Source organism: Lycium barbarum, chromosome 1, assembly GCF_019175385.1.
Source record: "Lycium barbarum isolate Lr01 chromosome 1, ASM1917538v2, whole genome shotgun sequence".
Lineage (NCBI taxonomy): Eukaryota > Viridiplantae > Streptophyta > Magnoliopsida > Solanales > Solanaceae > Lycium > Lycium barbarum.
In genome coordinates this window covers 34,559,610-34,579,946 of record NC_083337.1, presented here as the reverse complement: position 1 = coordinate 34,579,946, position 20,337 = coordinate 34,559,610, and the positions used below count along the sequence as shown (strand labels likewise).

General features: G+C 40.0%; 1 protein-coding gene across 2 annotated transcripts; it reads right to left on the bottom strand.

Annotated features, from left to right (window-relative positions):
• Positions 1–264: 264 nt before the first annotated feature.
• Positions 265–5,609, bottom strand: LOC132634227 (receptor protein kinase-like protein ZAR1). Of its 2 annotated transcripts, XR_009580086.1 has the most exons (3): positions 3,852–5,609; positions 2,585–2,685; positions 1,019–1,156 (listed from the first exon to the last, which is right to left on the bottom strand). XR_009580086.1 is itself a non-coding variant. In XM_060350515.1 (2 exons), exons 1-2 carry the CDS (start codon positions 5,173–5,175, stop codon positions 525–527), a joined length of 1,956 nt encoding a protein of 651 aa, XP_060206498.1. In that variant the 5' UTR covers positions 5,176–5,597; the 3' UTR covers positions 265–524. The 2 variants fall into 2 exon arrangements, 1 of the variants encoding a protein (XP_060206498.1); XM_060350515.1 differs by lacking the exon at positions 2,585–2,685 and having other exon boundaries at positions 265–1,156; positions 3,852–5,597.
• Between the last annotated feature and the right edge of the window lie 14,728 nt (positions 5,610–20,337).

The window sequence follows — 20,337 nt, the reverse complement described above, 5'->3', positions numbered from 1 at the left end:
TTGTTTTGGGTTAACCTGGATGAGTTTGATTATTTATGGTTGGGACTCGTGAACCGATAAATCAGTGTCACCTATTTAATTATAGTCTTTCATGTGTCATCTCATAATTCCGTTCAAACGAGAGGCCTTTTTAACCCGAAAATTAACGTTAAGGCCTATTGGGGTCCAATAGGTGGAAGGAAGGACATTTTTAACCCGAAAGTTAACGGTATGAGCAATTGAAGTCTAATAGGTGAGAAGGGGACATATTTAAGTCATTTCCAGTACGTTAGGATCATTTTTACGCTTTTCCATAATATCAAACATAATAGTCTTCTGAGGTCGCTAGCACAAGTAATTTTCAATTGATGATTCAACAAAAAGAACATTGAATCGCTAGAGTTACAACGATAACTAGAAACACCTAATCTAGGATTTGGTACAACAGAAACAGAAAATTCTGATTCACAAATACTACAAAACTTCTACATTAGGCGGTCAGCAAAACTTGAAAGCTCTTTACAAGCTGTACCATTAAGTTTCTTTTACTGCAGTTTGATGCGATCAAGGTTATCAGAAACTGTTCTCATCCGTGGCCGAAGCTCGGGATCCTGTTCTGTGCAGTTGAGAGCAATATGAAATGCTGCAACGACTTGCTTTTTAGCATGAACCTCACCCAATAGTGCAGGGTCTATGATTTCGGATAACGGTCGTTCTTGTCTAAAAACCTTTCTAACAAGACTCTCAAGCCCCTTTCCATCATCCTCTGATCCTCCATCTGGCAACCGACCAGTCAGAATCTCCAAAAGTACAATACCAAAGGAGTAGATGTCGCTTTTTTGTGTGAACTTGAAGCCAGGTACCCGAGCCTCAGGTGCCACATACATAATACAAGGCGAAGCTGAGTTTTTTGGACTCAGTATGATTTGACTTGTACTCAGCTTTTTGGTACTACTATTAATGGGCTTCGAGGAGCCTGAAACAAGGCGAGTCAACCCAAAACCGGATATGTAAGCTTGCAATTCATCGTCAAGAAGGATTTTGGATGATTTTATGTTCCCGTGAATATACTTCCTGGGACTACACTCATGAATGTGCATTAGACCCCGAGCTGTGCCTTGAGCAATCTTCAGTCTAGCTGCCCATGACAGTGATGGCAAGGAATTACCAAGTCCGCCTGCAATTGTGAAAAATAAACATTACTTAGAAGATTGTTTAACAAGGATAATGTTTCATCATAAAACGTGAGAAACAACTCCAAGTTTGCTTGCTAATAGCGAGCATCAAAACAGTGAAAAACTTGAAATTGCAAATAGGGGAAATCACCAAGTTCTCTAGAGAAATTCGCTCTTTTAGTGTGTGTTTTCCTTCAAGAAATTGTCGGAAAGTGAGTTTTTACAGAACCACAAAAGGGTAAAAATATACGACAACTATAACGGTTCGAAGTTTTGGAATTATATGACCTGTGGAACCTCAGTGATAAATTAAAGTGATTCACGTCACATTTTCCTTTTACTTGACGATAAGTATTATGAGATGAATATGGTAGGGCCCATTATATTTAAATCATTTCAGCTGCTTTTCAGACAATGAACATTATAATAGTAAGGAATAGGACAACTTTCTCTTCAAATCCTGAATTTGGTACAAAAACATGTGCTTGAAACAATGGAAGGGCTGTAGTAGTCCGAGTGAAGGAAACAAGAAATAGGCCAAGTGTACCAGAAGGTGTTAATTTGTGGAGACCAACCCAGAGTAGGTGCAATCTACATTTCCACTTGTAGATGATTGGTTCACCAAGTTATAAAATACAATAAGTAAAGACAAAATAAGAGCGAAAAAGGAAGGTTTATTCAAATTTTCATAAGATGACGTCAAGAAAACGGACTGGAGTTCAAATGAACATTGCAAGGGCGCATGTTTTTGTGAAGTGCAAGGTTCAGACAAAGAAAAGGGAGCAAAATGCAAGGCTAACATAAGTCCAGTATCTGCCTATTCAGAATAGTTTGTTCTGCACAAATTTCAGACTTTGGGTTCATGTTTTATGTGGAAGAACAAGCAACAATACATGCCTAGAACAATCCAAAACCTAATGAATACGAATCGAACAGATAGCTTAACATCCAAATGATAGATCTAATGTTTTTTTCCCCATAACTTCAGAATGTTAACATCATCCTTAAAGTCTCTCTCAATATCTTAGGCACATTAAATGTGCTCCTCAGCTAGCAGAAAACAAGGGGGAAATGCCATAGTGGGGGACCAGAAACGAGTGAATTACCTTATAGTGGGGACCACAAACGAGTGAATTACAACAAACCAACAAATGGGGAGTGAAAGCACTCTTTTGAAGAAGTGCAACCAATAGGTCTCAATAGCTTAACACTTGCATAGATTTTTTCCAGGAAGCAGAAAACACAAATGCCAACTTTTCAGATAAAAACAAATGAACCACGAAAATGAGACTAGTAGAAAAAAACTTTTCTAGCAGAGTTGAGATAATATCACGCCAAACCATGCCAAAACCAGCTTATTTTTCATGATAATTTACATTTGGTCACCTATTCTTGATCAAAAGAAAGTAAGGCCGATAAGCAGCTAATACCTTAAAACGACCCCGGTAAAGAATATAAATTGGGATCATATCATTCATATTCCCCTAAGATAGCTGATGCTTGAAACCTCAACAGAAGTTGTTACTTGTTCCTGCAGAATATTTCAACATAATAGTTTGCACTGGAAGTATCTTAAAGGTATGATCCTGGTCATATACAATTATGCCCAGCAAAAGGCTCACTTTATCATAATTATACAAATATATGAAACGCAGAATATTTTAACAAAATAATTTGCTCTGGAAGTATCTTTAAGTTTAAGGTGCGATCCGGTCATATACAATTATGCCCAGCAGAAGGCTCACTTTATCCTAATTATTGAAATTGAATAAGATTAAGTAGCTTTATGGCATTTGGAACTGTTTCACGAGCACCTTTAAGAACATCTTACATTTCGTGTTCTTACCACTACTGAAACACTTGAAATAGGTAGTAAACAAGTACTTAAATGGAGGAGAAATTGATTTATTTTGTCGTAAATGCAACTAAGATGCTACCTTGAACGTTGTCTGGACTATCAATAAAACCCCTGATGTACCATGGACCCAGAGATTACATTGGCAGACTGCACTCTTCTAGCATTGATTATGGAGTACTGCTTTATGAGCTTTTGACCCAATTTTCTCCAAGAGTGGAACCATGATTTCAATATGCACTTCACATTTCACCTGAAATGTCCTTATCCTAACAATAAATCATTTGCAGAAAAAGGACATTCTGCATTAGTTATTCTGACATTGGCTTCTCATAATAACCCTCACACTGTTTAAATTTTACCTTATCATTATCAAAAAAAAAATAACCCTCACACTGCTCACTAATCTATTCTGGGTTCAACGGCCCTACCTTTCCTGCTATAGTATTTTGGTTAAGTTCCTATCACTCACAGCTCCACTTAAATTACACTGCAGGCTTCTCTGCTATTCCTATTTAGTGCTTATTTCTTTGGAAGTACTAAGCAGAACTCCAAGAATCTGTTACTCCTGAATAGTGATTTACAATAATACCTTCCCCCTATTTTTGAACAGCAAATATTTGAATTTTCTTTTAACAAGTCTCCCTTCCTTCAACTAACAAGTAACCCAAAAGATGAGTAGGCGATTCTCAAAAGTGGACCTTCAACAAAACTTAACTAGTCAAATTATCAAGTTTACCACATTATGATCTGGTCAACCTATTACTTAACCTCATATTAAACAATAGAACATAAATTAACCAATTCACCGTTTCCAAGTAAGAAAATGAGGTGAGCATTACCATGTAAAGCATTGTGCAAGCTGCCATTACGGATGAAATCAGTAACCAGCAATTTCTCATCACTTGCATAATAATAAGCCCTAAGCCTCACCACATTTGGATGTTGTACTTTCCCAATGGCTTCCACCTCCGTCTCGAACTCCTTGAACCTCCACGTGGCATCCCCCTCGCTTAATCGCCTAACAGCAACCGCCGCCGCCGCAGCACCCGATACCCTCCCGCCTCCACCAGCCACCACCTTGTAAACTATACCACTCCTACTCTTCCCAACTACATAAGCTGATGCCCTTAACAAATCCTCTAGTTCCATCCCAAACCCTTCATCTAACACTACATATTTACCCTTTTGCCCTTCCTCATCATTCCCCCCTCCCACAGCCACTTGTTGTGACTTCTCCAACTTTTCTTTTCCCATTTTACCCTCATCCAACTTCCATTTTTTCCTCAACACCCAAACTGAAACAAACACAACCCCAATCACCACTGACACACCTGAAATCAAAGAAACCACTGACCCATTTCCAGATTTCCTTTTTTCTACAAACCCATTATTTGGATCCTTGGGGTTTTCAAGATTTGGCAAAACACTAGGTTTTTGAGCTTGTGGTTCTTGGCATGGAGTCTCTAATGGAAATCCACAAAGAAAAGGGTTGCCCGAAAATGCAGTAGGCCCTTGATTCAACAAAGAACCAACTGAAGGTATCTTTCCTGTAAGATTATTATGCCTCAAGTCCAAACTCAATGTCACTGGAAACTCACCATAACTCACCGGAACTTCACCTGAAAATCTGTTGTATGAAAGATTTAAAGTTCCAGTTAGACCAGTAAGATCAGTTAGCTCCTTGGGAAGTGAGCCATTGAGATAATTAGAAGAAAGATCAAGGTGGTTAAGGTTTATAAGTGATGTGATTTGTTGAGGTAAAGATCCAGTGAAAGCATTGTTTGAGAGATCTAAAGAGTGAAGAGAAGTAGCATTGAAGAGATGAATTGGGATTGGTTTTGAGAAGTTGTTGTAAGAAAGATTGAGAATTGATAATGAAGAAAGTGCTCCAATTTCAGAAGGAATGTAACCAGTGAGATTATGTCCTGAGAGAGTAATGGAAGTGACTTTTTGGTTGTTGTGATCATCACATGTGATTCCACTCCAATGACATGGTGATGAGTCTAATTCAGACCAGGATGAAAGAAACTCAGATGGATCAGATGAAATTGCAGATTTTAAAGCTAATAAAGAAAGTCCATCTGAATTCAGTGAATCAATAGTTGAAATAGCAAATGTGAGAAAATAAAAATTCAGAATGACAAAAAGCTTTGAAAGATTCATGGTTTAGCTGTTTAAAGATTCAATCTTCGAGATACAAAGTTTCAATAATGAAAATTTTCAATCTTTTCTCCATAAAGATTGCATCTCTTTGGATGAAGAAAACAGGTTGTCAAGGACGAAGAAAAACTGAACAAGGCTTTGCTTTGTTTGAGTTTGAGCAAAGATGGGATGGTTTTTTCGAGGTGTGAGTGCAGCTTTAAGTGGTGCAGCTACTATTACTATACTGAGCACATTTCTCAATTTGAATTTGTTTTGATTTGACTAATGTAGGCTTATAGGGAAAATTAGTTATTAAATTGGGATTCAGGTGATAAGGTTGGTTTTGTTTTACTATTCACATGTTTCCACCTTGGGATGGGAGATTATGAAGTAAAGAACAGGAGAGAAGTATCTCTGATATAACTCATTCACTGTTTGAACTTGGTTTTATAGGTAGAATCAATTATTCAAACTTCTCAAATGACTTGAAGTTCGCTACTTCATGTCTGATTTACTTATCATAGTTAGTAAAACTAATTTATTCAAAATCTTTGTCATTTAAAAAAGGCCAAAGGTGCAAATATATGAGTCTGGAATCAAAATGGCCCAATAAAAGACACATTGAACCATAATATTCTAGGAAAAAAAGTCACAAAAGTACATTTAACGCAGTATTTTACTGCGTTAAAGGATATTAGCTTCTCTTCTTTAGCGCAGTAAAGTACTACACTAAAGACCCCGACATTAAAACCCATCAGATTCCACCACTGGTCCCCTCCACCCTTAAAAACAAATCAAAAACCCCCCACTAGAGGTGGTTTTCTGGTGGACCCCGCTTCCAAAAACATCGTTTTCTATTAAAATTTTATCGGAAAAGTTTAGATTCTCGGTATATTCAAGTCAAGGAGCAAGATTCTAAGCTCGGATTTTGGAAAAAAACGTCGTACAACTCGATTAAAACAACCCTCCAACAAACTTCGAACAAGGTATTTTAGTATGAACTTTTTTATTTTTTTGTTAAATACATTATATCCTAAGCATGTTTAACGTTTAATAGTCGTGAATTTCGAAAAAAAAAAAAAACTTTTTTTTTGTGGTTGATCGCTGGTAGTAGTGTTTTGCTACTTTTTCTTTAAATTTATTATTTGTTAATTTTTTATGAATTGTTAATTATTAATTTGTTAATTGTTTATGAATTGTTTAATATAGTAATCTACTATTATTTGTAAATATGCCATTATTAATTAATTAGTTGTTCATTGTTGATTATGAATTGATATTTTGTTAATTGTTTATGAATTATTATTTTGTTAATTGATTATGAATTGTTAAATTACAAAAAATATAGTAATCTACTATTATTTGTTAATTATGGCATTGTTACTTTATTTATTTGTGAAATTGTTTATCCCATGCTAATTATTTGTTTATCCCATGTTAATCGTTAAATAAATTAGTTTGTTATTTCTTTAATTGTAGTTTGGAGAACAATTGTAATTAGATATAATTATTCACAAAATATAATACAACATAATTCACATATTCTCCATAAATGATTAATTAGTTAATATATTTTTTCTTTAATTTCAAGAATAATGAATAATTTAGTTTCTACAGACCCGACTCGTTCATGGATCCGAATGTTCACCCGGGGCCCGATGATAGATCAGTACTTTCTTTGCAAGACACTCATAGGTCAAAGTTATTATAGCCAGGTGTTATAGGGATAGCGACTAGGCTCCGTCCCCGTAGGCTGCAGAGAGTGTGGGCTCTTTTACGCGAGCGCCCCCCACACCCCCGCGTCTTAGAGATATTGTTTCGGGCGATATCTATAGTTGCGTTTCCGTTGGTCGGGTACAATATGATTGAGCGCTCATTACGGCCATAGTTGAGCGGTGGAGGCCTGAGACACATACCTTCTATCTTCGCACTGGTGAGGCCACGATTACACTTCAGGATGTGGAGGTCTTGTTTGGATTGCGGGTAGATGGAGAGCCATTTTACAGTCGGTATGAGCCTCCTCTTGGTAGGACATGGGTGACGGAGTTAACTATGCTTACCCATTTCGTGCCTGGTGCTGCGACCCAGGTCTCGGGATTGAGTCGGGTGCAGATTAGTGTACTCTGCACTTATTTGCTCGCAGAGCCTCCTATTGAGGACGACACTTAGTAGGACGCTGTTGGTCGTCTTGCCTGTTTGTATCTGCTTATTATATTCGAAGGCATCTTGTTCCTGACCACATCGGGTGCCTATGTCAGCTTACGATATTTGGTCTTCTTGGAGCATCTGGACCGCTTGGGAGACTACAACTGGGGCTGTGCTGTGTTGGCGTACCTCTACCGGTGCCTATGTGGAGCGTCTATTGGCCGTATCAACGATGTTTGTGGATTTTTTGCTATTCTCCAGGTAATATTTTAAGTGTGTGTTCCTTTAATGTAAACAAACCTCTTGAAACAACGACTAAAAAATCGTATTTTCTAAATACCGTTTTCAGTTATGGGCGTGGGAGAGGATGCTGCCTTTTCAGCCCGTAACTAGGCATGACCTCGGTATTGACATACCCTACGCGAGGAGGTGGACAGCAGGTTTTGACTTGGTGATCATTAATTTGTATCTATATTTTATGCAGCTATTTATATGGACGTCGTACGCTGCTATTTTGGATGGGTTCCAGGGCAGGTCAGGCCGTGTGGAGGTCGCGGTGTCCATTGATACACCTAGACATCGTTGAGGACCACATGCCTAGCGCATCTTACGACAGTTTGGGCATACACGGGATAACCCCCCGACATTCGTCATGAGCTCTGACACTACCAGCAGGTCGATCGAGCGGCCGTTGATGATGCTTTTCTAGCTTTCATGGGTGTCTAGCTCCAGCGTTGGCAGGACAGGTTGGGGACTTTAGCAATGGTCGGTCATGCAACTCCCATCATGGATTACATGCGCTAGTATTATGGGATTACACACCGATTGATTGGCAACCCAGCTAGACATCGTTGAGGACTACATGCCCGAGCGTGTCTTATGACAGTTTGGGTATGCACAGAATATACCCCCCAACATTCGTCATGAGCTCCGACACTACTAACAGGACGATCGAGTGGGCGTTGATGATGCATTTTTGGCTTTCATGGGTGTCCAGCTCCAGCGTTAGCAGGATAGGTTAGGGACTTTAGCGATGGTCGGTCATGCGACTCCCATCATGGATTACATATGCTGGTATCATGGGATTACACGCCGATTAATTTGCAACCCAGCTTTGCATCCCGCAAGGGATGTAGGATACGCAGCACTGGCGGGGCAGTATGAGGCGTTGGTAAGTTTATCGCATTTAGATTTATTTAGTTGTATGAATTATTACGTTTTAAAAATAACTATTTTTTACTGTTGAACACAAATGCAGTTGGTGGCCGTACAACAATTACGCATATTGGGGTTAGAGAATATGTCTTACCTCGGGGTTGCAGCGCTTGCGACAGAGATGGTACGGATATCCGAAGACGGTATCCGCCAAGCAGGAGAGTTTAGGTGCATGGATGATCCTGTTCCAGAGGGTGAGTATCAGGCGGCGCGAGGAGGAGGACGTGGTGCTGTCAGAGGACGCGGTGCTGCTAGAGGACCTAGTGGTGGAGGACACCATTCGGTAGATGAGGCCGCTCCTATTCCAGAGGCCGTTCCCATTCTAGTCCATCCGCAGACGTTCCAGGCCAGTGGCAGCTCAGCTGGACAGTCAACTACGTTTACGCCGACGCGCCTACTTGCGGAGATACTTGGGTCTTCATCTTAGCCGAGCCAGAATGCGTACATGGAGGAGCGTGATGACATCGATTGGGCCGCATTTCACGCATCATTAGATGATGAGAAGGCAGTGCGAAATTTAGACGGACCCAGAATTCTTGACTTCGATGACTTTTTAACCACGGTTAGTATTTAAAAGGCTAAAGTCATAAATTGACCCTTAAACTATACCCGAAAAGTCATTTTCACACTTAAACTTTAGTTGTGACCTATTACACATCTATCATATAAAAAAGTGATACTAATTACCCCTCCGGACACCCAAACCCAAGCGCGTGTGTGCCGACTTTTTTGTGCGCGTGAACAACTATTTATTACGCATTAAACTTAAAAAAAAAAAGGAAAAATCATTTAAATCCCAATCCTTCCACTTAAACGGTCATATACCATTACCCCTTCATCAAATATACCTGATCCATCAAATATTAAGAACCCTAATTTTTGTCTCCCAAATTCTTGAAATCAGCCCCAATTTGAAGCAAAGGTAATTTTTGTCTCCATTTTTTATTAGCTCCTCTCCAACGAATTTTCCCTTTTGTTTTCCATTGTAAAGCTTCTTATTCTACATTGTAAAGCTTCTTGTTCTTCTGTAGGAACTGTTTTTTATCGATTTATTAATGTATGTTTTTTTTCATTTTTTTTGTATTAGTTCCTGTGTTTTTCCGTTGTTTTTACCGTGTGTGACTACCTTCGTTTATGCCTTTGGATTTCGGGTAATGAAGGTTCCATAATGGCTAGATTTGGCTTGTCTAAGATTTGTAAGGAGGAAGATGATCATGAGCTTTCTGAAGTGCGATGCAAGCATGGGTTTTTATTGCCTTTGATGACCTCTTGGACCCCAAGGAATCCGGGTAGAAGATATTGGAGTTGTCCATACTATGGTGTAAGTGATTTTTCATCAAGAATTGAACTTTTGTAGTTGGAAGTTTTATGCCTTTTACCTATATTTGATTGATTATAGGGTGCTAGATCATGTGATTTTTATCGTTGGAAGGATGATGAGATTGATCCAAGATCCAAATTTGTGATTCCTAAACTAGTGAGAAGAATTGGTGAACTTGAAGCATGATTTGAAGCTTCCACAAAAGTTGATAACAAGCCTACTATGTCTACAAAATCTGTAGAAAGCAAAATTGATATGCAAAGCATAGAGATTGAAATGGATAATTTTGGAGAACAAATTAAGAAGATGAAAGAAAAGGAGAAGAAGTGGAAGAGCAAGCTGGCCAAGTCCAGCAAAAGGGAGACAATACTTTGGATTGCCTTGTTGTGTATTGGCATTTTAGTTTTAAGTTTTGTGTTTCAAAGCATGTACTTAAGAGGTTATAATATGAAGTTTCCCTAAGAGGTTAGTGTACTTGTTAAGTCTTTATTAGATCTTGTTGGTGGTATTGGTAATGTTAATTAGAACTTCTTGGGTCTGTTGGTAATGTTTGGTTTAGTTTGATTTTTGAAACCCTTAATGTTTGGTATTGCCAAGTATGTATCAAAATTCGGAAAGTGGAAAGCAAACAAATTCGGAAATAAAACATAAATAAATTACAAGCCGACAAATAATTCATACATAAACTTTAAAAGTGACAAACACGAAGATCTAATCTACCACTATGATCTCCCTCTTTTTCTTAACAATGAAGACTACACGGTTCCTACCTTGACAGGCTTGGAAACACAACACATTCCCTGCCCTCAATCCGTTAGCATCAATAAATTGTTTCCAGCCTTGAGATAGGCGCGTATATGCACCAACTTTGTACTTCATATGGTACGCGTGATGGTCGTACAAAACAACAGTTTCGTGGTCAAAATTTGGAAGAAATTCCAAAACGTTATTATGAAGGATCTGCAAAAAATACATGTTAGTACTAAAACTAAAACAATTGAAAATAAAATATGATCTCGTCATTATGAAATTAACACGTTCGAAGTCATCATTTTCAACGTACGATCTCGTTAACGTTTTCTCGAAGTATGCCAGCATTTTGGACTGAAGACTCATCTTAGAGTGAAGGGTAGAATGAATGAGAGTTTTAGTGAAAGAGTTTGGAGTGAAAGTTAGAGAATGAACTAATTAGTTTTGAGTGAATTAGGTATAATTGCTAGACCTATTTATAATGTGTGATTCATTTAGTGTCCATAACAACTAACTAAGCAGTCACTACCATTCAATTCCAGTTAAAAATATTCACAAATGCCAATACGTTCAAACATAGACCACTACAACCATGGGAACTACACTATCATTCAATACCATTTAGTACACCTATGCCAATACGTTCAAATTGTTGACCATTCATTTTCATTCACAAAAAGATAGTTAATCAGCTATGCAAATTTAGTACAAAACAGTAAAAAGGTTAAATGCAGTCACAACTGCCCTACCTATGCCAATTCAGTACAAAACACTAAATAAGTTAAAAGCAGACACAGCTGCCCTACCTATGACAATTCAGGACAAAACACTAAAAGTTATGACTTTTGCCAAAAGCTAAATGCAGTCACAGCTGCCCTACCTATGCCAATTCAGTACAAAACACTAAAAGTTATGACTTTTTCCAAAAGCTAAATGCAGTCACAGCTGCCTAAAAACAGTCTTAAGTGCAGTCTCAGCTGCCAAGGACAAGCCTAAATCCTAACCAAAAACCTTCAAAGTTAATTTTTACAATGCAGTCAAAGCTAAAATAGTAACACCAACAGAATGCAGTCATAGTGGAGTAGTGGAACTTCCTTGGCTCGATTGTGTAGCTTTGGCCATTTTTCCCCTCATTTCTCCAAGCTACCTTGAGGTCATAGCATCTTTTCCCTTCCACTTCACACCACATGTTGCCTTATGTCCAAGAACACCAGTTACCACTGCTGAAGACTTAACAGTTCTAAACCTTTGACTTGGTAGCCCAGGCTACATAAATGAAATAAGGCTAGTTAATGATATTTGTAAGAGTTAATAAAAAATGATAGCCGAGTGATAAAAAACTTACATTAATGATTGTTTGCCCACTTTGTGTGTGCAGCACCCCCATTCCAACCATACTTGGCCTGCTAATACCAGCATTCTACAAAACAAAAGAAAGCATTAGAAGCTATTAATTTATAACTTATTATTGAATTATAAAGTAGATTTACCCTTCTTTGAACCTTTTGGTCTACTCATTCCTCTGCTAGTTGAAGCAGCTGCATTACTTGAATTTGGGACAGCAGCAGTAGTTGTAGGATGTGGGACAGTAGCAGCAGTTGTAGGATGTGGGACAGTAGCAGCAACATTACTTGAATTTGGGCCAGCAGCTGCATTACTTGAATTTGGGTCAGTAGTATTAGGCTCCCTAAAACATCTCCTTTTGTTGTGACCCTTGGTATGACATTTGTTGCATGTCATCTCAATTCCCCTCTTGGATAATTTTCCAGTTTTCTTGTTTTCTGTAGCTTATTTCCTCCTTGCTTTCTTGGGTCTGCCAAGTAACTTCCTTACTTCAGGTGGTATAACAGAAGGATTTGTTGATTCTGGCCACATCTTCATATTCAGAACTGGCTGAATGGAGTGGTTGTATGTCTTCATGTATGTTTCTCTTTTATACTAATGAGAAATATAGTCCACTGGGTTAAAATTCCTATGGTGAAGAGCTGCTATTGCATGAGGGCATGGTATGCCCTTCAACATCCATGCTCTGCATGTACAAGTTTGCCTAGGCATATCCATAATATGCCTATACTGTCCATGAAGCACCTCATACCCTGTATCAGAATTCCACTCAATACTACATTTCATGGACTTCTTTGTGTTGTCTCCTAGTAACTTCATTGCCATTGGAGAAACATCACAGATCCAACTGTTACAAAACTCCCTTATTTGTCCTATTCTCTTCATCATTTTCACCCTTATCTCCTTAAGCATTGTAATTATACTTTTGTGTCTTGCAGCCAATATCCAAGAGTTAAAACACTCAGCCATGTTATTATTTACACTATCAACTTGTGTGGTATATTTGAAGTAAAGCTTACTCCATCTTTCTGGATTGTAGTACATCAACTTACCAAGACAAGCCTCTCCCAATGTTTTCATGTAGTCAAGGTTATCATTCAACTCAGCCTCGAATATGGACCTTGCACACCTCCAAAAACAGTTTCTTCTCTCAAGACCTCTGTAATCTTTGGACCAATTTGCCAACACATGCCTAGCACACATCCTATGCTCAATATTTGGCAGCTGCTCCTTTATGGCACCTTCAAGACCCTATGAACAATAAAAAAGCTAGTTGTTATTAAACAGCAAATGAAGAGTAAGAAACAATTATGAATATGATGTAATTAAACACTTCATATTACCTTTTGCATATCTGTTATAACTGCCATGTCTGTCCCATCTCCCAGCTGGAGATCTTCCTTTAGAATTTTAATAAACCATGTTCAATTATGCTTGTTTTCAACCTCAACTACTGCCCAAGCAAGTGGCAGCATCTGATTGTTTCCATCTTTACAAACAGCAATAAGCAGCTGACCTTTTGAAATTCCCTTTAAAAAACAACCATCCACACCAATACATTTCCTACATCCTACCAAGTATGACTTCTTCATTGCATCAAAGCATATGTAGAAGCCTACAAATCTTTTTCTTTCTTCAATTGTCTCTTCACTAAGCCTCACTACACATGTACTACCTGGATTAGACCTTAGCAACTCATCTTTGTAATCTAAAATTCTGCCAAACTCCTTCACATATCACCCATCATCTCTGAAATCACGTTGTTTTTTGCTCTCCTACACATAGTCCTTCCAACATAAAGATCCAACTCCTTTTTAATAAGCTGTTGGAGCTCAAAAATTCTAATGCTTGGTTGTTCCTTTATCCTCTTATTATAGTGACTAGCTAAAAATTTAGAGTTGCAAAGTTTGTTTCTATTTTTAGGGTCACATTTGTGAATTGGATTGTAGTTCTTCACCACAAAATCAAGTCCTAGAGTCAAAACTGGTAAATAAAAGCCAAGGACAGTTCTCTACACACCTAATGTCACGACCCAACCCCGTGGGCCGCGACTGGTACCCTAGCTGGGTACCCGTACATACAGATTTTTTTTTTCTTTTCAAACAGATGTTACAGAAGTAGGCCGATACAGATACGACACGCGCGCAAACATATATATACTTGAACATACAGAAATTTACAGATAAGCCGATAAGGCTAACATACGAATAACGTCATACAATCGTACGTACCTACCTGAACAGATGTAACCCGTAACCCACACATCTATCTACAGGCCTCTAACATACATACAGAATCATATGACGGGACAGGGCCCCGCCGTACCCAGAATTTCCATACATACAGAACATACAGATACCAGAAGATGTATATACCAAAGTACATGCTCCGAATCAAAAGGAGCTCTTCAAGATAGCAGAACCTGTGCCCTAGACTGGCGGCGGGTCACCGAGTACGTCTGTACCTGCGGGCATGTAACGCAGCCCCCGAAGAACTGGGGGTCAGTACAAAAATGTACCGAGTATGTAAAGCAGAAATATATGAAACAAAATCATGATCTGGACCGGAAACGCAGAAATATACTAGACAGGCTCATAAGCCGGACAGACAGGGTCATAGTCCCGACAGACGGACAAAATCATGGTCCAGACAGACAGAATTAGAATCCCTACGGATATACAGAATCGGAATCCATACGGACATACAGAATCATAACCAGTCGGACAGACAATCCGGACGGACAGACAGAGTCATAGCCAGTCGGACACATAATTCGGACGGACAGACAGAGGCGTAACCCGTCGGTCAGATAATCCAGACGGACAGACAGAAGCGTAACCCGTCGGTCAGATAATCCAGACGGACAGATAAAGCGTAACCCGTCGGTCAGATAATCCAGACGGACAGACAGAATCATAAATCATACAGACAGACAGAATCACACATATGGTACAGGAACGTGGTCGCCACTCCTGCCATTGGCACCACAATACGTCAGATATCAGAAATTCTTCTCCGATCTCCGTCACACATCATAACATAACCACGGTACCCGGGGGCGGACAGATAACACAGCACCCCGAGCCCGGACACATCATACTTCATAATATATCCTCGGTAACCGGGGACGGAAATATACCACAGTACCCCGAAACCGGACACATCATACTTCGGAATTTATATATGGGGCTCGGCGGCCCATCCGCATGGTATACATACCGGCCCGGGATCCGGTGAAAGGAATCATAGCACATGCACGAACTGATTAATGAAAAACCACATACGTACAGATCGTCGTACAGATTCAACGGAACAGAAATAGGCCAACTGGCAGATCGAATCAAAGTATTCAGATAGTTTTCAAACTACGCGCCTACACGTCACTTGGGGAGGCACGACAGATCATAACCAGAACTAGATTTTCAGATATCAGAACCATATTGTGAGATTTATATAAAAACAGTCATTTTATGTTCAAAATGATAGTTCAGATGTTGCCTGTGAAAAACGGACGGAAATGAGGCAATTTAGATCATTCACGGGGTATCGGGGCTCCGTGGGCCCACCTCGGACCAACTCGAGGCAAGATACATAAATTACTGATAAAAGACCTTATGAGGTCATCCATAATCATTCGAAAGTATTCCGACTCCGTTTAGGAAGGTTTCGTACAAAAGCACACTTTAAAGATATTTTATAAGGACATGGTTTCAATCTTACTGAAGGAATTGGAGCAGATTTCCATATCGAATTCTGAGGAACGGAGTCGTATTTAAGGCTCGCGGCCGAGCCTATTATGTTCAGAACATGCCTAAGAATGAAGGGAAAGACTTTACATACCTTAGCTGCGTCTTACGCTTGTCCAAATTCAATTCCCGTTTCGCTCAAAATCTACAAATGGTCACATTTACCAATTGTCAATAGTAAGACTTTTAGCATTCTTTAATTCACTATTTGTCTACAGAAATTTGGGCAGCATCTCCCCTGCTTATATGCCTAGCCCGAATTTTTAATTCAGCAGCCAACAACAACAACAACAACAATACCAACATCAATTATAATGTTTTCAACTCCAAAATATCTCATAAAACAGCCCACACGCTGTTTTCCAACTTTCATAACTAATTAACTCAGCATACAATTATTTAATCGCGTATTCTTCGTAAATAAACTAGTATTAGCACAAATAGTAAGAGATCCATACCTTTCTCCCCTTAATGTTGCTTAATCTCCACTTTTCCACGCTAAATTTAGGCCACCACACACTGTTATTTGATTCTGCACCAATAATTATACGCTACCAGGACTGAAATTTGGGATTTTATACCTGGTTTGGGCAAAATTTGGTTTGGGGAGTTGGGGAGAACTCTCCAGATTTTTGGAGAGTTTTTGGGGTGTTTCCTTCGTGTTTTCAACTGAAAATGAGGGGGGGTTTCCCCCTTTTGATAACGTTTAGAAGCTGCCAGAAGCAGCTGGAAAAATACTCATCGCGATCGCGCTGCCTTCTGGCGCGATCGCGTAGAGTTAATTAATTCCTTCTGCGCGTTCGCGCCCCTTTGGGCGCGTTCGCGCAGGGTTAATTTTCTGACTGGATGTTCGTTCAGTAAAACGGTCATAACTTTTGATCCCGATATCGTATGAGGGCCCACGACCTATGGATGGAAAGATAATTCAATTATCTACAACTTTTATTTCTGGGCGTTTTCCCAAATTCCAAACTTATAATACCGGTTTTTCCCCTAGAAGTCAGATCATCCGAAAATGCTTCCTTAAATTGTCCTTTTGGAGGGCTTCCACTTTGATTTGGCCCAAGGGTCCTTCTTGAGTTGTGTTTAACTTCACATATGTGATTCATATAATTTGTCACATGTCCCAAAAAAATCTTGACGTGTGGGCCCCACCTCAGCTTACAAATAATTCGACGTTCGAAAATGCAGGATATAACATTCTCCCCCCCCCCCCCCCCCCTTTTGAACATTCGTCCTCGAATGTTCGATTGACCTTAGGGGGTCTCGTGACACTTCGGGGAGGTTCCTTTCTTTCCTTCAAAATTCCTTTCAACGTTACGATTGCCATCAACATCTTTCACCTCTTGTCTCACTTCTCGGTTCCTTACAACGTTATCATAATTTCACGTTACATCAAACAGGTTCATAACTAGAGCCAGACGCACAAAAGCATATCGAACAGATCCATAATCAGAGACATATGTACTGCACTATGTCGGACAGATTCGTAGTCGGAGTCAGACGTATAGAATTATATCAGACAGATCCACGATCAGAGTTAGATGTACAGAGATGTACCAGACAGATTCGTATCCAGAGTCAGACATACAGAGGCGTGTCAGACAGATTCGTAATCAGAGTCAATCGTACAGAGGTATGTCAGACAGAAACGTATTCAGAATCAGACGTGCAAAGATTTATCAGACGGAAACATAATCGAGTTCAGAAGTACAGAGACGTAATAGGCAGAGCCTCATCAAAATCGGAAGTGCAGAAGTATAACAGTTAGAATCTGAATTAGAATCGGATCACTCTTATTAAGGATCCAGTAATTATGAAAATTTCCCTTATTTGTAAACTTGTTCGCCAAGTTGTCATACAAATCGTCTCGCGTGTCGCTTATCGACTCTTTCAGAGATTCCGCTTATTCGCACTTCTTACCTTTCATCTTTCCTACCATCCGTACTCATTTTCTTTTTCAGACATCGTCATACCAGACTGAGTTATAATGGGATAGGGGTTTTTCTAGTCCTTGACAACATTTGTGTCCTCACCCCCGCTTCGTTTCATGTATTCGGTTTAGTAAAACCTTTCGTCTATCACAACGTTAGTTGCCAGGACTCGGCTCTTGACCCATATGGGCACCAAATGAAAATCATACACATACACATACACACATACAGACATATTTTCAAATATCTTACTGGCGAACGTCTCTGACTGTTATTCGAATTCGCTCAATTTCCCGAGCGGTATTGCACCTTTTCTTTTTGCCCATTTAGTCCGCCTCGTTCTGCGCGACCCCTGTAAGGGCACTAATTACTCCACACATTCTCTTTTCCTTTAGATTACCCCAAATTTTCATTCATATCTATCATACTTACACTTGTGCAAAATTTTGCATTACTTCCCAGGGGGTCACCCATCCCAGAATTGCTCTGGCTTGAGCACGCTTAACCCCGAAACTTTCACGCATTTTGACGCGTTAGGGCTAATATAATTTCGTCGATCGCCATTCACGACCTTTGTCACGTAATTTAGGGCAGATCGGGGTCTTAGCAAATTTTCAGAAAATTCTCGTATCGGGTCCCACCCCGGGCGAAGTCATACAATTACCATGTTGCCCTTCTGAATCTCCGATATTCACTTTCATACACATATACATACAATTACAGACAGGCCACAGATTTAAGTGTTCGTCCCACGAATTCCGTCTCCAAATAGTCGGTGAAATCTGATAAAATATCACCGTAAGGTGCTCTCCAACCACCGACAGAAGAAAACTAAATTCTGACAAGTATTGCGGGACCTTTTAGTACTTAATTTATATATTTACTTCCATATTTCTGGAAAAATTTGGGCAGAGGTTCCTCTGTATTTCTTACTATCCGAAACCTGTACACAAGAAATACCAACCATGCCTCACAGGGCCAACACATATACGTATATACATATCATATCATATCACATCATAGCCACACAGGGCTAACAATTTCAAATAAAAGTATAAAGATGCCGAGGCTTACCTCACATGCCCAACTCAAATGGCACCTGCTACACTTTCCTGTTTATTTTTCTTTTTAATCTTCAACTTATGTTTCAATCGTACTTCAAATACCTCACCCAGCATACGTCTTTCATACCATTACTTACCTGTGTACTGTGCAGCTTCCAATATTATCAGTCGCTGTCTTACGTCGATACCGTCCTCCAGCTGAAATCAAGGGTTAATAAAAAAAGGAATTCATTACCTATAGCTGGCTCTATCGCACGATCTAAGATTCAAAGAAGGGTAACATCCTAGATGCCCTGTAGCTTCTTGTTTATAGATGTGGTGCACAACACATCGATAAACAAGACTCTACTAGACACGGCCTGTAGACATTCCGAGGACTAACCGCTCTGATACCACTTCTGTCACGACCCAACCCCGTGGGCCGCGACTGGTACCCTAGCTGGGTACCCGTACATACCTACTTAACCGAATTTCGTATCATACAGATTTTTTTTTTCTTTTCAAACAAATGTTACAGAAGTAGGCCGATACAGATACGACACGCGCGCAAACATATATATACTTGAACATACAGAAATTTACAGATAAGCCGATAAGGCTAACATACGAATAACGTCATACAATCGTACGTACCTACCTGAACAGATGTAACCCGTAACCCACAAATCTATCTACAGGCCTCTAACATACATACAGAATCATATGACGGGACAGGGCCTCGCCGTACCCAGAATTTCCATACATACAGAACATACAGATACCAGAAGATGTATATACCAAAGTACATGCTCCGAATCAAAAGGAGCTCTTCATGATAGCAGAACCTGTGCCCTAGACTGGCGGCGGGTCACCGAGTACGTCTGTACCTGCGGGCATGTAACGCAGCCCCCGAAGAACTGGGGGTCAGTACAAAAATGTACCGAGTATGTAAAGCAGAAATATATGAAACAAAATCATGATCTGGACCGGAAACGCAGAAATATACTAGACAGGCTCATAAGCCGGACAGACAGGGTCATAGTCCCGACAGACGGACAAAATCATGGTCCAGACAGACAGAATTAGAATCCCTACGGATATACAGAATCGGAATCCATACGGACATACAGAATCATAACCAGTCGGACAGACAATCCGGACGGACAGACAGAGTCATAGCCAGTCGGACACATAATTCGGACGGACAGACAGAGGCGTAACCCGTCGGTCAGATAATCCAGACGGACAGACAGAAGCGTAACCCGTCGGTCAGATAATCCAGACGGACAGATAAAGCGTAACCCGTCGGTCAGATAATCCAGACGGACAGACAGAATCATAAATCATACAGACAGACAGAATCACACATAGGGTACAGGAACGTGGTCGCCACTCCTGCCATTGGCACCACAATACGTCAGATATCAGAAATTCTTCTCCGATCTCCGTCACACATCATAACATAACCACGGTATCCGGGGGCGGACAGATAACACAGCACCCCGAGCCCGGACACATCATACTTCATAATATATCCTCGGTAACCGGGGACGGAAATATACCACAGTACCTCGAAACCGGACACATCATACTTCAGAATTTATATATGGGGCTCGGCGGCCCATCCGCATGGTATACATACCGGCCCGGGATCCGGTGAAAGGAATCATAGCACATGCACGAAC

What these genes read in the sequence shown, in the direction of transcription:
- LOC132634227 (XM_060350515.1), bottom strand. Translation starts at nt 5,175, where the DNA reads ATGAATCTTTCAAAGCTTTTTGTCATTCTGAATTTTTATTTTCTCACA. An exon ending in CTTGCACAATGCTTTACATG is followed by an intron (nt 1,157 to 3,851) that starts GTAATGCTCACC and finishes TCACAATTGCAG; the next exon opens with GCGGACTTGGTAATTCCTTG.